This window comes from Anopheles funestus, chromosome 2RL (assembly GCF_943734845.2).
Source record: "Anopheles funestus chromosome 2RL, idAnoFuneDA-416_04, whole genome shotgun sequence".
Taxonomy (NCBI): Eukaryota; Metazoa; Arthropoda; class Insecta; order Diptera; family Culicidae; genus Anopheles; species Anopheles funestus.
Window position 1 is genome coordinate 45,535,259 of NC_064598.1, and position 16,002 is coordinate 45,551,260.

The 16,002-nt window shown below is 40.4% G+C and overlaps 1 protein-coding gene across 8 annotated transcripts in view; it reads left to right on the forward strand.

Annotated features, from left to right (window-relative positions):
* Window positions 1-15,430, forward strand: part of LOC125765520 (organic cation transporter protein) — a 37,921-nt gene extending 22,491 nt beyond the window's left edge. For all 8 annotated transcript variants that reach the window (XM_049430743.1, XM_049430748.1, XM_049430747.1 and 5 more), the window contains 9 exons: window positions 7,721-8,187; window positions 9,434-9,580; window positions 9,847-10,102; window positions 10,178-10,445; window positions 12,110-12,410; window positions 12,575-12,755; window positions 12,824-12,969; window positions 13,040-13,164; window positions 13,239-15,430. In XM_049430743.1, coding sequence (XP_049286700.1) covers window positions 7,721-8,187; window positions 9,434-9,580; window positions 9,847-10,102; window positions 10,178-10,445; window positions 12,110-12,410; window positions 12,575-12,755; window positions 12,824-12,969; window positions 13,040-13,164; window positions 13,239-13,266 — 1,919 coding nt within the window. In that variant the 3' untranslated portion in view covers window positions 13,267-15,430. The remainder of the gene's footprint in view (window positions 1-7,720; window positions 8,188-9,433; window positions 9,581-9,846; window positions 10,103-10,177; window positions 10,446-12,109; window positions 12,411-12,574; window positions 12,756-12,823; window positions 12,970-13,039; window positions 13,165-13,238) is intronic.
* Window positions 15,431-16,002: the final 572 nt, after the last annotated feature.

Genomic DNA, 16,002 nt, shown 5'->3' on the forward strand with positions numbered 1-16,002 from the left:
CCGAAACACAATTTTATTACTTCATTTCAACCCCGGGTTCTTTGCAAGCATGATCATTCATTCTCATTTCCTTTCCATTTTAAAGTGTTGCCCCATTCCGTGCTCCGTACAGGGATACAGTGGCTTCAGTGGGCACGTGAATAAACCCAAGAGATTTTTGATGAAATGTAGTATGTGACAGGATTCGAAGGATCAACAGTTGTGTCAGCTCGGTTCATTTTGCCACACATTTGTCTTTTTGTCGTACCAATCTGTGCGTGTGTGGTTTGCTTAAGGTTCTCCAAGGTCACTCACTATTGACGTTTTATTTTGTAGTATTATTTTAACAGTTTGCACTACCCCCTTAATGTTGCTCAATAAAGTGTATTGGCTTGCTGTTGGCTCCACACACTTGCAATCTTGCAGAACAGTAAAAAGGATATATCGTCGTCGTCGTCCAGTACCAATTTTAAACCATTGCATGCAAACGTTTCTGACGAAAGTGAGGTGCAGCCAAGTGCAGAAGGTCAGGCAGCCAAGCAAACCAGTTAACGTACATCCGGTCTTGGGCAGCTTCTACAGTATGGCTACACCTTCAGCTTTCTAATGTCACTCTCACCCTAAGCAGCGGCAATCATACCGGGACAGTGTATGAGAAAACATTGCTGACCCAACGATGGGTGAGATGAGCCAATCAATCAATCAATCGTCCGACAACTCCATCGACTCGTGTGTGTGTGTGTATGTGTTTGTATGTGTATACACCCGGGCGAACAACACAAAGGATGTGCCTTAGAGCGTCATCATGTGAAGTGAAGGTCACGAAGGATGTTGCAAAGCTGTGTTGTGCCGTTTACTCATTCCATACCCCATCCCGGGTCCTATCCGGGATTTTATCTTGATGGCTGAACACGGAAATAACTGACCTTTCGTAAAACGGCAGTAGATCCTGCAAGTGGACGACCCTGAACGATTAGTGCTCTTTTCCGAACTAACCGGGGTAGGATGATGTTTTCCGTCGGGATGAAGTCAACCGATAGTAAAACTGTTGCTTTTCGAAAACGCAGGTATAGGACATCATGCGAAGGATATGTCGGTTCGCATTCGGTTTGCCAGTTGAACAGTTCGGAGGGTTTATTTTTTTCTTTTCAGAAGTGTAAAAGGTTTTCCTTCCTTCTCGTATTTTTTTTATTTATTTTTTTAAATTTTGTATTATGTTCAGAATTTTCTTTTCTTTTTCATTTACTATTCTCTCTTCACTGTTGCTTGCAAATGCTGTAAAACATTTTATCTAAGTACATAGAAATTAAATATTGATAACCAGTCTGCCCATTCAACAAATCGTAAAACGAGACAGTTTGTTCAACAAATTACCACTGGGACGTTAGTGGACTGTTTTACAACCCTACGCATCACATACACAGCATTTCCCCCGAGGAGACTTCTCTTCTTTCTGTGTGTTTTTTTAAAGAGTTAATAACACTTTCAAATTTATTACCAACTGGATAAATGATATTCATCAAACTTTCGGTTTTCGGTGTCAGTTTTTCAACCGTTGGCCACCGTTTCGCTGTATCTCCACATCATAAATCAAACTTTACCACCGACACCCATGCCAACCTTGGTCCAAGTTATGCCACAGAACCATAATTCTTACTGGGCGGGCAAACGAACCATCCCATTGGATGGATGTATCGAGTTACATCCACGGGTAGAGTATCAAATTGGTTTTACGAGATTTAAGTTGTCGGTGTAGATCGGTTTGTCGGTCGGTCATACTTTGTAGCATAACATTTAATGTAATCAAGCATGCAACAGCTTGTTTTCTCTGCATCGTATGTACGATACTTTTGCAAAACATTTCACACACAACATGTCTCTTAATTGCAATGATTTGTGTTATTCATGAATTTTAATCCCCTAGAGATATTTAACACTGCAACTAATAATTTTTGAGGAATATTTTTTTTTAAATTAATTTTTCTTGACTTTATAACAACAATTGAAGTGCAGAATTATGTTTTAAATATTTTTTATTGAGTTTGTAATACTCAATAGATAAAAAAAATCAGAAATAAATGTAATGAAAATGAAGCGTTTCAGTCGAAATAGCTTTAACACTAGAACTACCGGACCATTCATTTTGACTGGAACGCTTCATTTTTGTCACATAATTTTTTGGCGTTAAACAATCCTATGGCAGTTGAACCAAGAATTTTACATATATAATCTCTAGCAAGATATCCAATAAACAATAAAATATACTCCTATATAATATCCTACTATATACTTACCAAGAACGAGAAACGCTTAAAACGCTTGAGAGTTCTAGTGTTAAAGTAAAAAAAAATATTTAAAATTTAATTTGATTTCACATTACTGAATTTTATAGTTTTTTAAATTAATGTAAAAAATGTTTAGGTACATAATTAAAAAAACTGAAACTTTTTACATACAACAGCTGTCAAATGTGATGGTTTTATCTCGTTTCACAAAACTTTACAGAAACAGCTTGCAATTATAATAACATTCAATAGAATTTTCTTCTGCTTTGCACTGGCTGGCTGTTCTGTTTGTATAGCTTAAGCATCCAGTACGCACTTATATTCGTTTTCTGTATTCCTTTTCCAATTCACCGTAAGATGTAGTTTGAAAGTGAAAAGATGTTTCCAACTTGTATCTCAAACGGATAAAACCGTGCCTCCAGCCCGGATGGCATTAAAATGATAAACTGTAGCTGGTTGGTTTTTCTACCACCCACACCCACACACACACACACGCGCCCTGGTGCCAAAACGTGCCGTCGGTATCCTTGTGCAAATCGAGAAAGTTAAGATTGTGTTTCGAATGTATAGAACGACGAAAACGAAAACTTTCCCACGAATGCAAATTCGTCGACGAACGATTTCGGCCCACGAGGGAAGAGTGAGAGAGACATTTAAGGAAGCCAGCAAGACAAACTTCGGGTCATGAAGTCACGTACCGAACCAATGATGATAGGGCCGGTCTTCTGGCTGCTGGAGGTGTGGTCCATGCCAGACGTTAATGTTGCCACTTGGGTTCCGCTGGTGTGGTAACATTTGGTGGTGCCGAAATGACGTGCCGTACGGTTGGGAATGATTAAGATTGCAAAATTATTGCGTGCTACTCCTTCCTGTTTGTATTTCTTTTTCTCCTTTTTGAGTCTCTTTTTTGAAAACTGTTCTGTGGTTTTGTAAGTAATTTTTTTCCCCAAAAAACTCAACCTACCGAAAACCTCTAATGGGATCGTTTTCATCCATGTTTCACTAGATCGTTTCCGTTCCAAACCGTACCGTACTACTTCGTTGGTGGTAGAACTTTTGATTTGACATTCGTGTGTGTGTGTGGGTGTGTGCGTTTTTCCTGTTTGATGTTGGTTACATTTGTATCTCACCGTGCGCCGTCTTGGTTTGGCTTCGTAACCAGAAAAACCAGAGTCACATTTTAATGGGTTTCTAACTAAATTTTACCAAATCGGTTTACCGCGTTTACCCCCAAACGAACGGAATGGTATTTATTTACGTTAGCTTTTGGGAGGGCGGGCCCAGTACCAGCGGAAACTGGTTCCGGTGCGGTGAAGGGAAAACCAAGATGAAGCAGAATGTTTATTAAAAATCTACCACAGAGACGGTACCCCTTTCGCGTTTGTAGCAAACTAATCGAAAGATAGAAACTGTTTGGATGTGATACGACAACAAGACATTCATCTCACCCGTGCCGGTACAGACTGGTGAGGGTTTACGAGAACAGAGTCACTGGCATACGTTTCAGTTCTTGACTAGCAATCAGCTGGCTACTGCCTCCACTGGCTCGCTGCTTCTAATTCCCAGCTACCGTCCCCCCGAAACCGATCGGGTCGGGAGAATATATTAGTTTGCCACCAGCCAGCGATCGTCAAACAGAGTCAGGAGCGTTTTGCAATTAGGAAAACTTTACACAAAGTTACTCCGTCAACTCTGTCGACCATCAAGGGGGGAGCTTTTACGTTCACATCGAAGGGAACTACGGACGGATGTGTCACTGGCATGGGAGCATCGAAAGTATAGCTTGCCGTTATTGCTGCTGCACCACAAAGTGTTTGATGTGGAGCAAAATGTAATCACAAACCACGAATCCATCCCCGCGGACAACCCGAAGCGAACGCAAATTAAAAGTCAACAATCTCAAGCCAACTCTCGCTCACCTTTGCAAAACCGGTGGTGGATTGGAAAAGTTCGCTATTCGCTACGATTATGCCCGGTTATAGGATATGTTCATAGCGTGATGAAAAGAAATATATGCCACCTGCCGAGCCTTTCGCGAGATGAATATCGCTGCGTGTGCGGTGGAGAATTTGCGATCCAATTCTACAGCTGTCACTGGAGAAAGGAACACGGCTACAAGTAAATAACCGTTTGCTTATTTAGAGCTCATCTCTTAAGCTCTTTATCAGGTGAGAAAGGTATGGGATTAAGCGATTGGTGGTTAAGATTTTTGGGTTTTTCTTGTTAATTGACTTTTTTGAGCTTGTCTAATGATAACAAGATGATGCTCTCTACAAGATATTATATATTCTTATGATGTATTACGCAGATCTTTAGCTATATTAACTGCTCAATCGGTGCAAGTGCATTAGTTTGTGTGGTAAATAGATTTTTATGTTTTGTCTCAATTTTTTTATTAAAATAATACAGTCCGTAACGCAGCGGTCGTTAAAGCCAACAAGAGAGAGAGAGAGAAAGAGAGAGAGGGAGAGGGAGAGATAACGTAATTATACGACCACTTGTGTTTCTAATGTTTAAAAAGAAAGTAAAACAGATAGACGATAAATAGTGTTTTATAAAGTTAAACAAAAGTACAAAAAATTTAATTGTATGAAAATTACATATTTTAAAGCGTTTGTAACGCGTTTGTAACTTTTTTCGTTACATCGTGAATTGCAGCGTAATAGCATAACTTAGAGCACATTAATAAAAAGTTTTCGTGTTGTATACCAATGCATGATTTAAATTAGAAGTTCTGGACATTTGGGAGTTGGGTATAGCACGTTTTGGTTTTACTTTATTAAATAAAATTATAATATAATATAATGAATTGAAATAATGTAACCTTAATTTTTCTCTAAAAATTATTTTACGGTTTCGTTATGTTTTTCGAATGTTTATGCAAAAATCTTTTATTACACTTATTAACTATTATGTGATCACAAATAAGTGCAGTATAGCATCTTCTTAAAGGCAATTATTTTACATTCGTTTTATTAAATTGTTTTAAATTGTTTTATCGTTTTGGTTAAATTTTACCCGAACTGGCAAAAAAAAAATTACTCCTAAATTATCATCTGAAATCATTTAAAAAATAATTAAAAATATGATGAACATTTTCATTTAATTAAGTAGAGTTAAAAAAAAGGATACGCATGGGTGTAATGGTATAAAGCAGTTTATATCGATATTTGCCTTGTTTGGTGTTATTTGAAATATAAATTTTTTCGATCATTTTCGATACTATTTTTATTTTCATAAAACAAATGATCGTATAATTACGTTAAGGATAAATATAATATAATGAATTTTTAACTGAAACATACAGAACCATAGCTGTACTATAGAACATCTTCAGTTTAGCTCACTTATGAGTTAATTTAGATCCACTGCTATAGAGCAACAATGTAACCGAGAACATCAATTTACGTTGCCCCTTAATACAATAAATAATACTCTTCCCACAGCTGAAACAGAGCACTGAAAAAAAAACCCGAAACGGAAACATGTGCTTCAATGTTTACATTCCACTCATTCAGCAGCAATCAAATTGCAGCTACGATCGCACTTGAGCGTCGCTCAACTTGTTTGCGGAATTTACATTCATAGGCACAGCTACCGCTGTGATCAACGAGCGCAAAACGCATTAAACCGCAAAAGATTAATGGGTATAATGCGCTATACGAGCGGCCGATCCCTTTCAACGATCAATCGAACGCAAACCATTTTACGGTGCAAAGATCCCGACCCGAAAACGCCTTACCGGAACGGTGCAAACGTAAATGAAGATTAACTACGGTTGCTTCTCAAGATGTCACTTCCCATTATGTTGCCGGCAGGACGTGCGTAATGTTGCCCATTCAAATGTCAATCAAATGGAAAACATTCTGTCCGGTTCAGTTGATGTAATTTCCGTTTGTCCAGCATTTTTGTCTTCTTCTACACGGCTGGACATTTGGTGGAAAAAAAACACGATTCGTGTGTTTGTTATACAATATATTACCATTGATGATTTTATTTTTAATAATTATGTAGTGCGTTGATTAAAAAAATAAATTGCAATGATTTTTTTTGTGTGTTATTATTTTGCTTCAATTTCAACAGCCGCATGGCATACTGATACTGATTCATAATTGATGGTTTCAGTGTCTACGGCATTATTAAACCGATTCGAGTGGCAATCGGTTGATAGATGGATACGCCGTACGTGACTTAATTGAAATATTATTCCATCCGAAGGTGTCCGCTAGCGCCATCGGCAGGATGGGAAAGGCAACACCGTTTCGTTTCGGTGTGTGTGTGATTTACTTGTTGTTTGGGTGTTAAGGGTGAGGCACGAGAGTTATTTAGATTACGTGTGGTATGAATTATTAATAAGATAAATTAACGTTTGTTTTAACGTTAGCCGTGTTTTTTTTTGCTATAATCTGCGATTGTTAATTGAATGTTTGGGCGAGATGTTTTGCATGAAACAAAGTGGTAATTAATAACTGTTGAAATTTGTTACTACAAATTAATTTCATTTTTTTGGCGGTAAATATGTCTGTAATAAGGCAGAATTGATGTTCCAAAGTCTATAAACAAATCCATCTTGGGGTGCAATCTTGACCTGCAATCGTCCTCCTTCATGGAGCATTATCTGAAGGCAGTATTAAAGGGAGGTTCATCGTTAGGTGAAGTGTCTTCAATATAAATTGAATTTTAATCCGGAAAACGTGTAACACAAGCGCTAAAATCAAACCGATCGTAACGAATGCAGTTCTGTTTTTTTCCTTCGAAAACACCACGGTACACCAAGGGCAAGGTTGTGGTTTCTGTTTCAAAAGGCGGCTAGAGAAGGGCCACCATTTAGGAAGGGATGGCTAAAGAAGCTTGTTTTAATGGTTCGCTGCAGCAGAGTTTGAACCCAACGTACACACCCTGTTGAGTATTTGAGTCTCGGGCAAGTTAGTGTAGCGATCGCTTCTACTTAGTGTGGTGTTGTGCGCGGAACATACTGAGCTTACGGAATTTGTTTTCCATATACAACACGCGAGTGCTATCAAATCGGTATCAAAGGTGCAACATCAAAGAGCCACATTCCAGGCAGGTACCGGGCAGTGTCTTTATTTAGCAAAGCAACGTTTTACATTCTTCTCCATTTGTGGGATCGCGTTAGGATGTGAGATGCATAAACATGATTGCAATGGTGACGAAGTTTATTAGGCGTACCGGGGGGATGGCGTTGAGGGTTGCAGTGCGCGTTTGTGCACGAATTATGCACGGGCACGAATTGTTACATACTTGACCCATAGGGAAAGATGTAGTCTAGTGGCCAAAACGTACCTTTTGCTTTCGGCCTTGCATTTGATGGCAGAATTAGATGTTTTTGGTTGGGCCTTTACTTTTTTTTATTCCCTTCGTGAGGATACTAATAAACACTTCCGCAGAGTTTATGCTTTTTTTTTAAATAAAATATTTCCTTGTTTTTTTTGCAGTGAAGATGTTCAAATCCAAAAACACCTCTCCGAACGAACCGTCCCCAGTGCCCGGCCATCCCGATCAGGATTGCACCGGGATGCATATTACACTGAACCCCTCGTCACGGGCCACCAGCCCCAGCTCAATGATGGGCAAACCGAGCGCCACCCCGTCACCCACACCCTCCGCCAACCCGCCCGCATCCTTCGGCCACAACCAAACGAGTGGCAAGAGCATCAACAACAACAACAAGAGCAGTAGCAACAGCAAGGCAAACAGCAAACCGAGTGGCAAGGGTGGAGGCAACGAAGGTGACGGTGGCGGTACGAAAATCCCGCCAAAGAAGCACAAAAGCTCGGAAGAGGAGAGCGACATCATTGGCGAACTGATCGGGGACTATGGCAAATGGCAGTTCGTCATGACGTTTTTGCTATCCCTGTTCCAGGTGCCGAACACGTTCCACATTTACTCGCCTACGTTTCAGGTATGTTCGTCTGTAGGGAAAAGTTTCTTATCATACAATGAACGAGAAAGCGAGATTTAGCCAAAAATTGGAGTGTTTTTTTTAAATATTTATTATCAAATTTTAAAAATATTTGAATTTTTGGGTCTACGAGTAAGTTTCCTTTGTTTTACATAATTTGAAGCCATGGGGAATATCAGATAAGGGATGAGTTTTTTTAGGCATTTAGGTTTTAGGCATTTTTATCAGCGTCAAATATTTTTCTTAGTGGTAAGGGGAGTAATATGTTTCTCCTTTAGATAATGCAACCGAGGCTTGTTGTTTTCTCAAGGAACCTTATAGGACACTCTTAATAAGATAAACTCGGTGAGCAAGCTCAATAGACATCAACGTTACATATTTACTCGCAGCAAGTCATGCTCTGCTTATGGTGGGATCAGAAGAAAGTTCTATATTATGAACTGTTTACGAATGATCCAGGCGTCAATAAGGAACGGTATCAAACTCAGCTAATTCGTTTGAACCGATCATTAAATGAAACATCGGACAAAATATGAGACCAGGCACGATGCAGTATTTCTCAACCAATCCAAGAATTATAATTTTGCAGAATAGTGGAAGTGAAATTCAAGCCTTATAGTCCAGATACCACCCAGCTACCAACTGTTATGATCAATATTTTAACGCTCTTAGTAAAATAAGTTTTCTTTAATTAAAGGATTCGATCTTGGGCTCAAGAGGAAAAAAATAATTTTTGCTGAAATTAATCATTTTCCAGTTTAGTAAAAAAAAATATAATTGCAGTTGGATAATCCTTGAAGTTGAAACTATGCAGCAATTTGTACAATACAATCTCAACTTTTGAGCGAGAAAAAAATATTCGCTAATCACTTACTTGTACACCTTATATATAGACAGCGAGCTATTTTATTAAGCTAAACAATTTAAAATTCACAATACAGCATGAAACCAACCGCAAACTATAGCCTCTGTAATCTATTGTTTTGCGCTTCCTGTTGTTCCGTTTTCGGTCGTGCTAACTTCACAACCGTGTGCGACAGATTTGCGACATGCGAAGAATTCGCATCACGATAATTAGACCAATTGAAAGCACTGGGCTTTTCTTTTTTCTTGCTCCGTTTTCCACAAAACTCCCTGTGTATATGTCGCTCTATGTGCTTTCGCACAAAACACAAGAAAAACCATTTCAATATTCATACGGTGTCCCATTTCCCGGTTAATGTTGCGCATAATCAATCCGTCCTAGGCAGCAGATAAAAGCTTCTGGTGCCGACGGCCAACACATCTAGACGATGTCCCGATCGACCGGTGGCGGAACGTGTCGGGTTCGGTGGAAAATTGCCGGATGCTGAATTACGACTGGAATGCGCTAACGAGCGCCCAGCTGTCGATGGTAAGTAGCAACCGTTCTTTCTTTTTTCTTTCTCTTTTTCTCTCTCTGTTTTTCTCTTTGCTCCTTTTTGCTTTGTGTTTATCTTTGTTCTTGAAGAAAAAAAGACGAAGGAAACCACATATCGACAAAGCGGGAAAATTACTTCCAAACTACTTTTGCTGTTTGTTTTATTTGTGATGAGGAAGTTCACTGTTTATCTGAAAGAAAAATATATCCCTGTTGCGCCTTGTAGCTAAAAATTCTCTTTTCCAAAACGATGGTTTCAGAGCAATTTTACGCTACCGAAGAACCTCACCGATACGGTCGCGTGTAGCGCCTGGGAGTTTGACGTAGATGACAACCTCGGCAACACCTGGTCCTCGGAGTGGAATCTCGTCTGCGACAAGGAGTACCTGAAGAATGTGGCCGAAATGTTTTTCCTGGCGGGCGTCGCAACCGGTGGCATCACGTCCGGCGTACTGTCCGACAAGTTTGGCCGCAAAATGATGCTCTTCATCTCTGCCGTCCTGCAGTCGATTTTTGGTGAGAGCAACAAACTTCGCTGCAAGCGTTCAACGTACAAATAGCTAACAAATCCCACTGTTTACTCGAACCCAGGGCTGGCTCTTTACTTTGCCGATTCGTTCGAGTTCTATCTAGTGCTTCGAGCGTTACTTGGGATCGTATCCGTGTCGGTAACATACGCGGGACTTATTCTAGCGATCGAGTACGTCGATGGCAAATGGCGAACGATCGCGGGCATGTACAATCTGTTCCCATTGCCCGTGTCCTATATTATGATCTCCGGCATTGCATATCTGACGCAGGACTATCGAAATCTTCAACTATGCATTGGACTGCCGGGAGTGTTTCTGTGCTTATTGTGGTAAGTAGAGATAACTGAATCCTATTTATTTTAATTTTTACTTTAAATTAGTGTTATGTGAACGTATCATTGAAACGAATTACTCCAAATCTGGACTATGTGAGAATCATTAATATTCTGAAGATTCGCTCCGGAAAAACGTTTACATATATTGAATCTCTGAAGATGTATAAAACTTAACATTCGACTCATGATGCGACGAAACCAAAATTCAACGAAAGTTCATATGAATAACTATTCTCAAAAACTAGATTAAGCGCAAAAGTACTTTATAAAATCAATCCAATCCTTAGATCTCTGTTTAAAATGATTCAGTGAAACAAATTCACTTGCTATTCATCGTGGAACTGTTTCTTGATGGTACGGTCGATTAAAACTCTAGTCGAATTAAAAAACTATCCTACTCTTCTCCCTCACATACAGTTCAGGGAAGCCAGTCATGCCGCTAGCCATAAATTAAACCACACACGAACCGTTTCACCTGTCAAACAAGCGAAACCATTTCACAGACCATTTGGTGGTCGATGGAGTACATAGCGCATGTCGCTGCAACTTGTTGCTTCTCGACTGTCCATAAATTTTCCTAACCGTATCGGGTTTCATCACGAAAGAATGGTCGAAAGTAGTATCTTCGCCCACACCCGGGTAAATTGGATTTTTGAGGAAAAATGTGTTTAAATGATCGCTTAAAAATAGGTTAGCTTGATTTTGCCCAAACTTTTACCGCGTGCGTGTTGGAGTGTCGTAGAGAAATCTGCCAGATGTGGCGCTATACTTCTTTTGAAAGCAAAGAATTTGCTGTTTAAAGTACCATTCACCATCCAAACAGAGCTGTCAGTACGAAGCTAATTAAGCTTAAAAAATCATCACCAGATAATGAGATGCCAAACTTATCAACAATTCAATCTCTACGAAGGAATGCACAAACCAATGCGTGGTGTGTATGTTCGATGTTTTGTTTTATGTTTGTTTTTGCCAAACAAATCACTTCCTATGGTGCCGGTTGCCTTTGTCGCGAATAATTTTTTTTTTGTCCTTGTTAAGTGAGACGTTCGCGTCAACCAGCAAAACTTGCAAAACAATTCTAAACGAGGTGGCCTGACGACAAACAAACATGCTGCCGGTATCAAAACGTAAAATGGTGGCGTGGAAAATGGTGCCGACCTTCGGATGCTTCCATGTTTACATCAATTTCACTCACGGTTCATGGTTGGCATTTACACAACCCTGGGGGCGCTACCTTTCACAATCGTCCCATTTCTCTACCATTCGACAGGAATGCTGCCTGCACGGACAGGTAATACGATGCCGAGAGTTGGAAAATTTTGCTTCCGTTGCAAATTAGCAATTAGTGGTTACGCTCGATAAAGGTATCCTTCCGTACCGATATGGTCGGCACCATTGACCAAGTCGATGGCTGTGGTTTGACATCGGAATGTTGTGGTACGGTGTGCTTAAAATTGTCAAGCGTTTGTGTCAGTATGTGGTACGCTTTAAAATTATTTTACACGCACATCCTAGCATCATACGCGCAATAGTTTTGTTGTAAGCAAGACAGTTAACTAATATGATGTATAAGGCATCTGGATTGACTTCAAAACATAAATGAAACAGTAAACCAATTAGTCGGTTTTAGAATTGAAAGTAACATGTCTTTATTTTAGGTTCGTCCTGCCGGAATCACCCCGCTGGTTGCTGTGCAAAGGTCGAATTACCGAGGTGAAGGAAGTCATCCGTAAAGCGGCAGCCTTCAACAAACGCTCGTTACCCGACAATTTGGACAAACTGCTAAAACCTCCGATGGACGAGGAGGAAACGGCGGCCGGTGTGTGCGAGCTGTTCCGTTCGAAATATCTTCGCCTGGTGACATTTTGCTTCCTGTGCATTTGGTTCACGATGAATCTCGTTTACTATGGTTTGGTACTGAACATGAACAGTTTCGGTGGCAACATTTATCTCAACTCGGTAAGTCAATTTTGTTTTGCCCTGGTAGCGTATTCTACAATCTGGTTCGGTGTTAATTTTAAACTCTGCTATAAAAACACAAACTATATACGCCTGGTGGCATGCAATCCGCTATACACAACTCGAATCGCCTAACGTAGATTTATTTCCTCAACATTCAACAGGCACTTGCCGGCTTGGTGGAAATTCCAGCGATCGCACTGGCAATGTACATCATCAACCGTACCGGGAAAAAGTGGCTTTTCTGTGCGACCTTCTTTGCTGCCGCTCTTGCCTGCCTGTGTGCTGCGATCGTCGAAGGAAAGCCGGAGTTTTTAGCGATGAAAATAACGTTCGTGATGATCGGTAGGTTTAAAACAACACGTTTGCGCTCCTTAGTTCAAATCCTTGAATTGAAACATTTTCTCTTGCAGGTAAATTCACCATCAGCGCCGGAAATACCATTATGCCGGTGTACACGGCTGAACTATATCCGACCGCAATTCGTAATGTAGGTGTCGGTGCGTGTAACTTGGCTGCCGGATTTGCTCTCATTCTAACGCCGTATTTATCGATGTTGGTAAGTAAACTATTCCGGCGTTCCATAAATATACCTTTAGCTTGACATTTATATTAACCATAACCCGTAGACAAAAATCGAGGACCATCTGCTGATGACATTGCTAACGGCTTGGTGTATTTTTGGCGCAATTGTGATCATTTTCCTGCCGGAAGCCATGCAGCATCACGAACACGAGGAGCATGATGAGGATAAGTGAGTAATTGCCTCGATACTACAATTATGACAAATATTGATTAAGAAACATTTTCATTTCGCTCGATCAACAGGGAAATCGATACACAGACAGCTGCTTAAAGTGGGTCCAACGCAGCGAATGGATTCCAGCAAAAAAAAACATTTTTCCATGACGGCTAAACCAACAGTGGAGCTAGAGTATCGTACAGAAATGATCAACGATCAATCAACTGCAACTGCCATATCTACTCCCTACAACAGTTTTGTAGCACGTGGAGCATACTGATTCCAAACCTCAACTCCAGTCAGTCACATCCGAACCAACATGGGGGTGGAACCGGTTCGGCAGTGAGGGTTCCTCAATTTTATTCTAAACGGTCAATTGTATGGGACGCTTTGAGTGGGAAATTCCACACTTAAAGCATAGATGTATAGGACGTTGGCTGCATAGAATCGCACATGGTAACGCACCGTAACGTATAGAGTCTTAACAATTTCCTACCCCATACCAAGCAGCGTGGTAGCATTTATGTTTTAATGCATGAACCAGTTGGGTTAAGCCTACCCATTGTTCTTCACACACAGCAAACAAAGATGGTTACAATAAGCATAAGTGTAATAGCAGCCGTAACGTTCAATAGGAAGCGACCATTTCGAAAACGCTCGCGTACATGTGCACTGGCTGGTCCAGGGGGCCAAGTAGCGAGATCGAATGTCGTTGTGACCGGTTCACAAATAAGCATAAACACTACTGCACAGCAACACGTTATAAAATACAGTCATTACAACTAAACCATGTCCAATAGTTACTGAACCTGCATCTACCTACCGCTAGTGTTGTACCTCTTCCACTGGAGGAAGAGGAGTTTGATGAGATTTTGTATAACGTTTAGTAACAACCCACTCAACGTTGGGTCAGACCCAACCCATCAAGATACGGAACATAATTTTGTGTGTGGTATTAGACCATTGTAAAGTAGTACTCATAATATAAATAATCTTGTGCAATGGATTGATGGTGGTTCAATCATAGCAGTGCTTTATGTGTATTTTAAAGCTTCGAAATGGTCGTTAGGAAAACAGGATAACACTAAACTAATGGTCACCATGTTACAACCATTCAAAAGCTCTCTTTTTCTCGTTCTGCATCATTGGTGTCCCCGATGCGGTTGTTATATGTTCCCCGAAAAACAATCATCCATCTATTAGTAGCATTAGCAGAACGATCCTACGATGGCCTAGCGCATCTATCCCAAACGTGGAGAGAGTGAGTCGTCTATGTTAGCTGTACTTAAAATGTTAATGTGTCATGTGTCGTGTATGGAGTAAGTTGTGTGGCGCACAACAGATGATAACAGATGTATTGTTATTCGTATCACTTAGCCTACCAAAAACAAAACGAATTGCAAAAAAGAAGAAGTGATTGATTAACTCATGTTAATCGTTTAGCTGAAGGATGAGCATATATAGAAGGTTAATGGTTAATAAGGATTGTTATGCAGAGCGTGTCGGTGGTGATGACTGTTTGAATCGAGATTATAATACATCTATCATAAATAAGAACATTGTAATACAAAGGAGAAACCATACTTCAAAATTGGCAAGCAAAAAAGGTAAAGGACGAGGATTGTTATAAGAATATTTACCAAATAGTTTATAAAAACAAACTCACACACGAATCAAGCGCGCATTCACACAATTCACTTCAGCAGTGCAGTAAAAGAAGATAGCGAATCTGTGTTGTTATTGTGGGAGCAATGGAAGCTTGCCATTTTATTTATTTCGCTCATTTCGTACTTAAGCATTACTACAGCATCAAACAAATGCGACTAAACAGTCATAACGGATGGCGACGCTCTCATGCAACCCATTTCGGCTGGTGTCGTTTTTAAGCTATCAAGCAACTAAGAGAGGTATTAGAGCATTTAGCTAGAGGCGTAGTGGATTCACCACCACGAAATATGCGTGTGCGTGTGTGTCCAGATGAGTATTAAGAGTTTTGGGTTAAGAGCAAAAAAAAAGAAGAAAAGGAAAACGGCTGCAGAATAAAACTAAAAGGGGCAAAATGCTAATGCACGCACGGTGCTAGTGTAAGTGGCTGATCGTCATTGTATATATCCTTTCCACACACACACACACACACACACACACTACATACCATGAGCGGGAATGGTGAAAGGATAAGTGAATACTGTAAATGAGTGTGAACCGTCTTAACCGCTCCGAAGGCGAGTATGAGTAGTTTCAAATACACTAGACATAATAAATGTGGTACATTACCGTATTAGGTTTGGTACGTGATCTTCACTAAACGCATGGTTAAAGCCATCCGAAATGAACTGAGCAAACTTTGAACGCACGGTAATTGAGCTACGATAATGGTGGACACTTACAAACCTGACTAAAGGTCTTTAGGGTCTAAACGATTTTCTAATGACGTCGAGCTTGCACTCCGTACATCCGTATGATTCATCTACAGTTTTCACGCACCGACGACCTTCGACCATATGGTCAGCGGTATTCAATTTCCCACCAGAGTACAACAATTGACGGTGCGCACATAGGGATGAATTCGAATTCTTAGAACTTCATAGTAAAAACTAAAAGTGAAACCCTCGCAGCTGCAACACACTTAATTGTATGTTAATTGATGCAGCCCGGCAGTGTCACGATTTCAATGTTTCGCAAAGCCAAAAGGCACAATGGCTGGAGCACGGGAAAGGGACACAAAAATACTCCGAGCGCCATTCCACGGTGTGACACTTCTGTGTGTTCTACTGCTCCCAGGGAATTCGAGCGTTCCGCTCAAGTTGATCGAATGGAAGCGCTGGGAACGATGGCCCATGGTACGAGCAC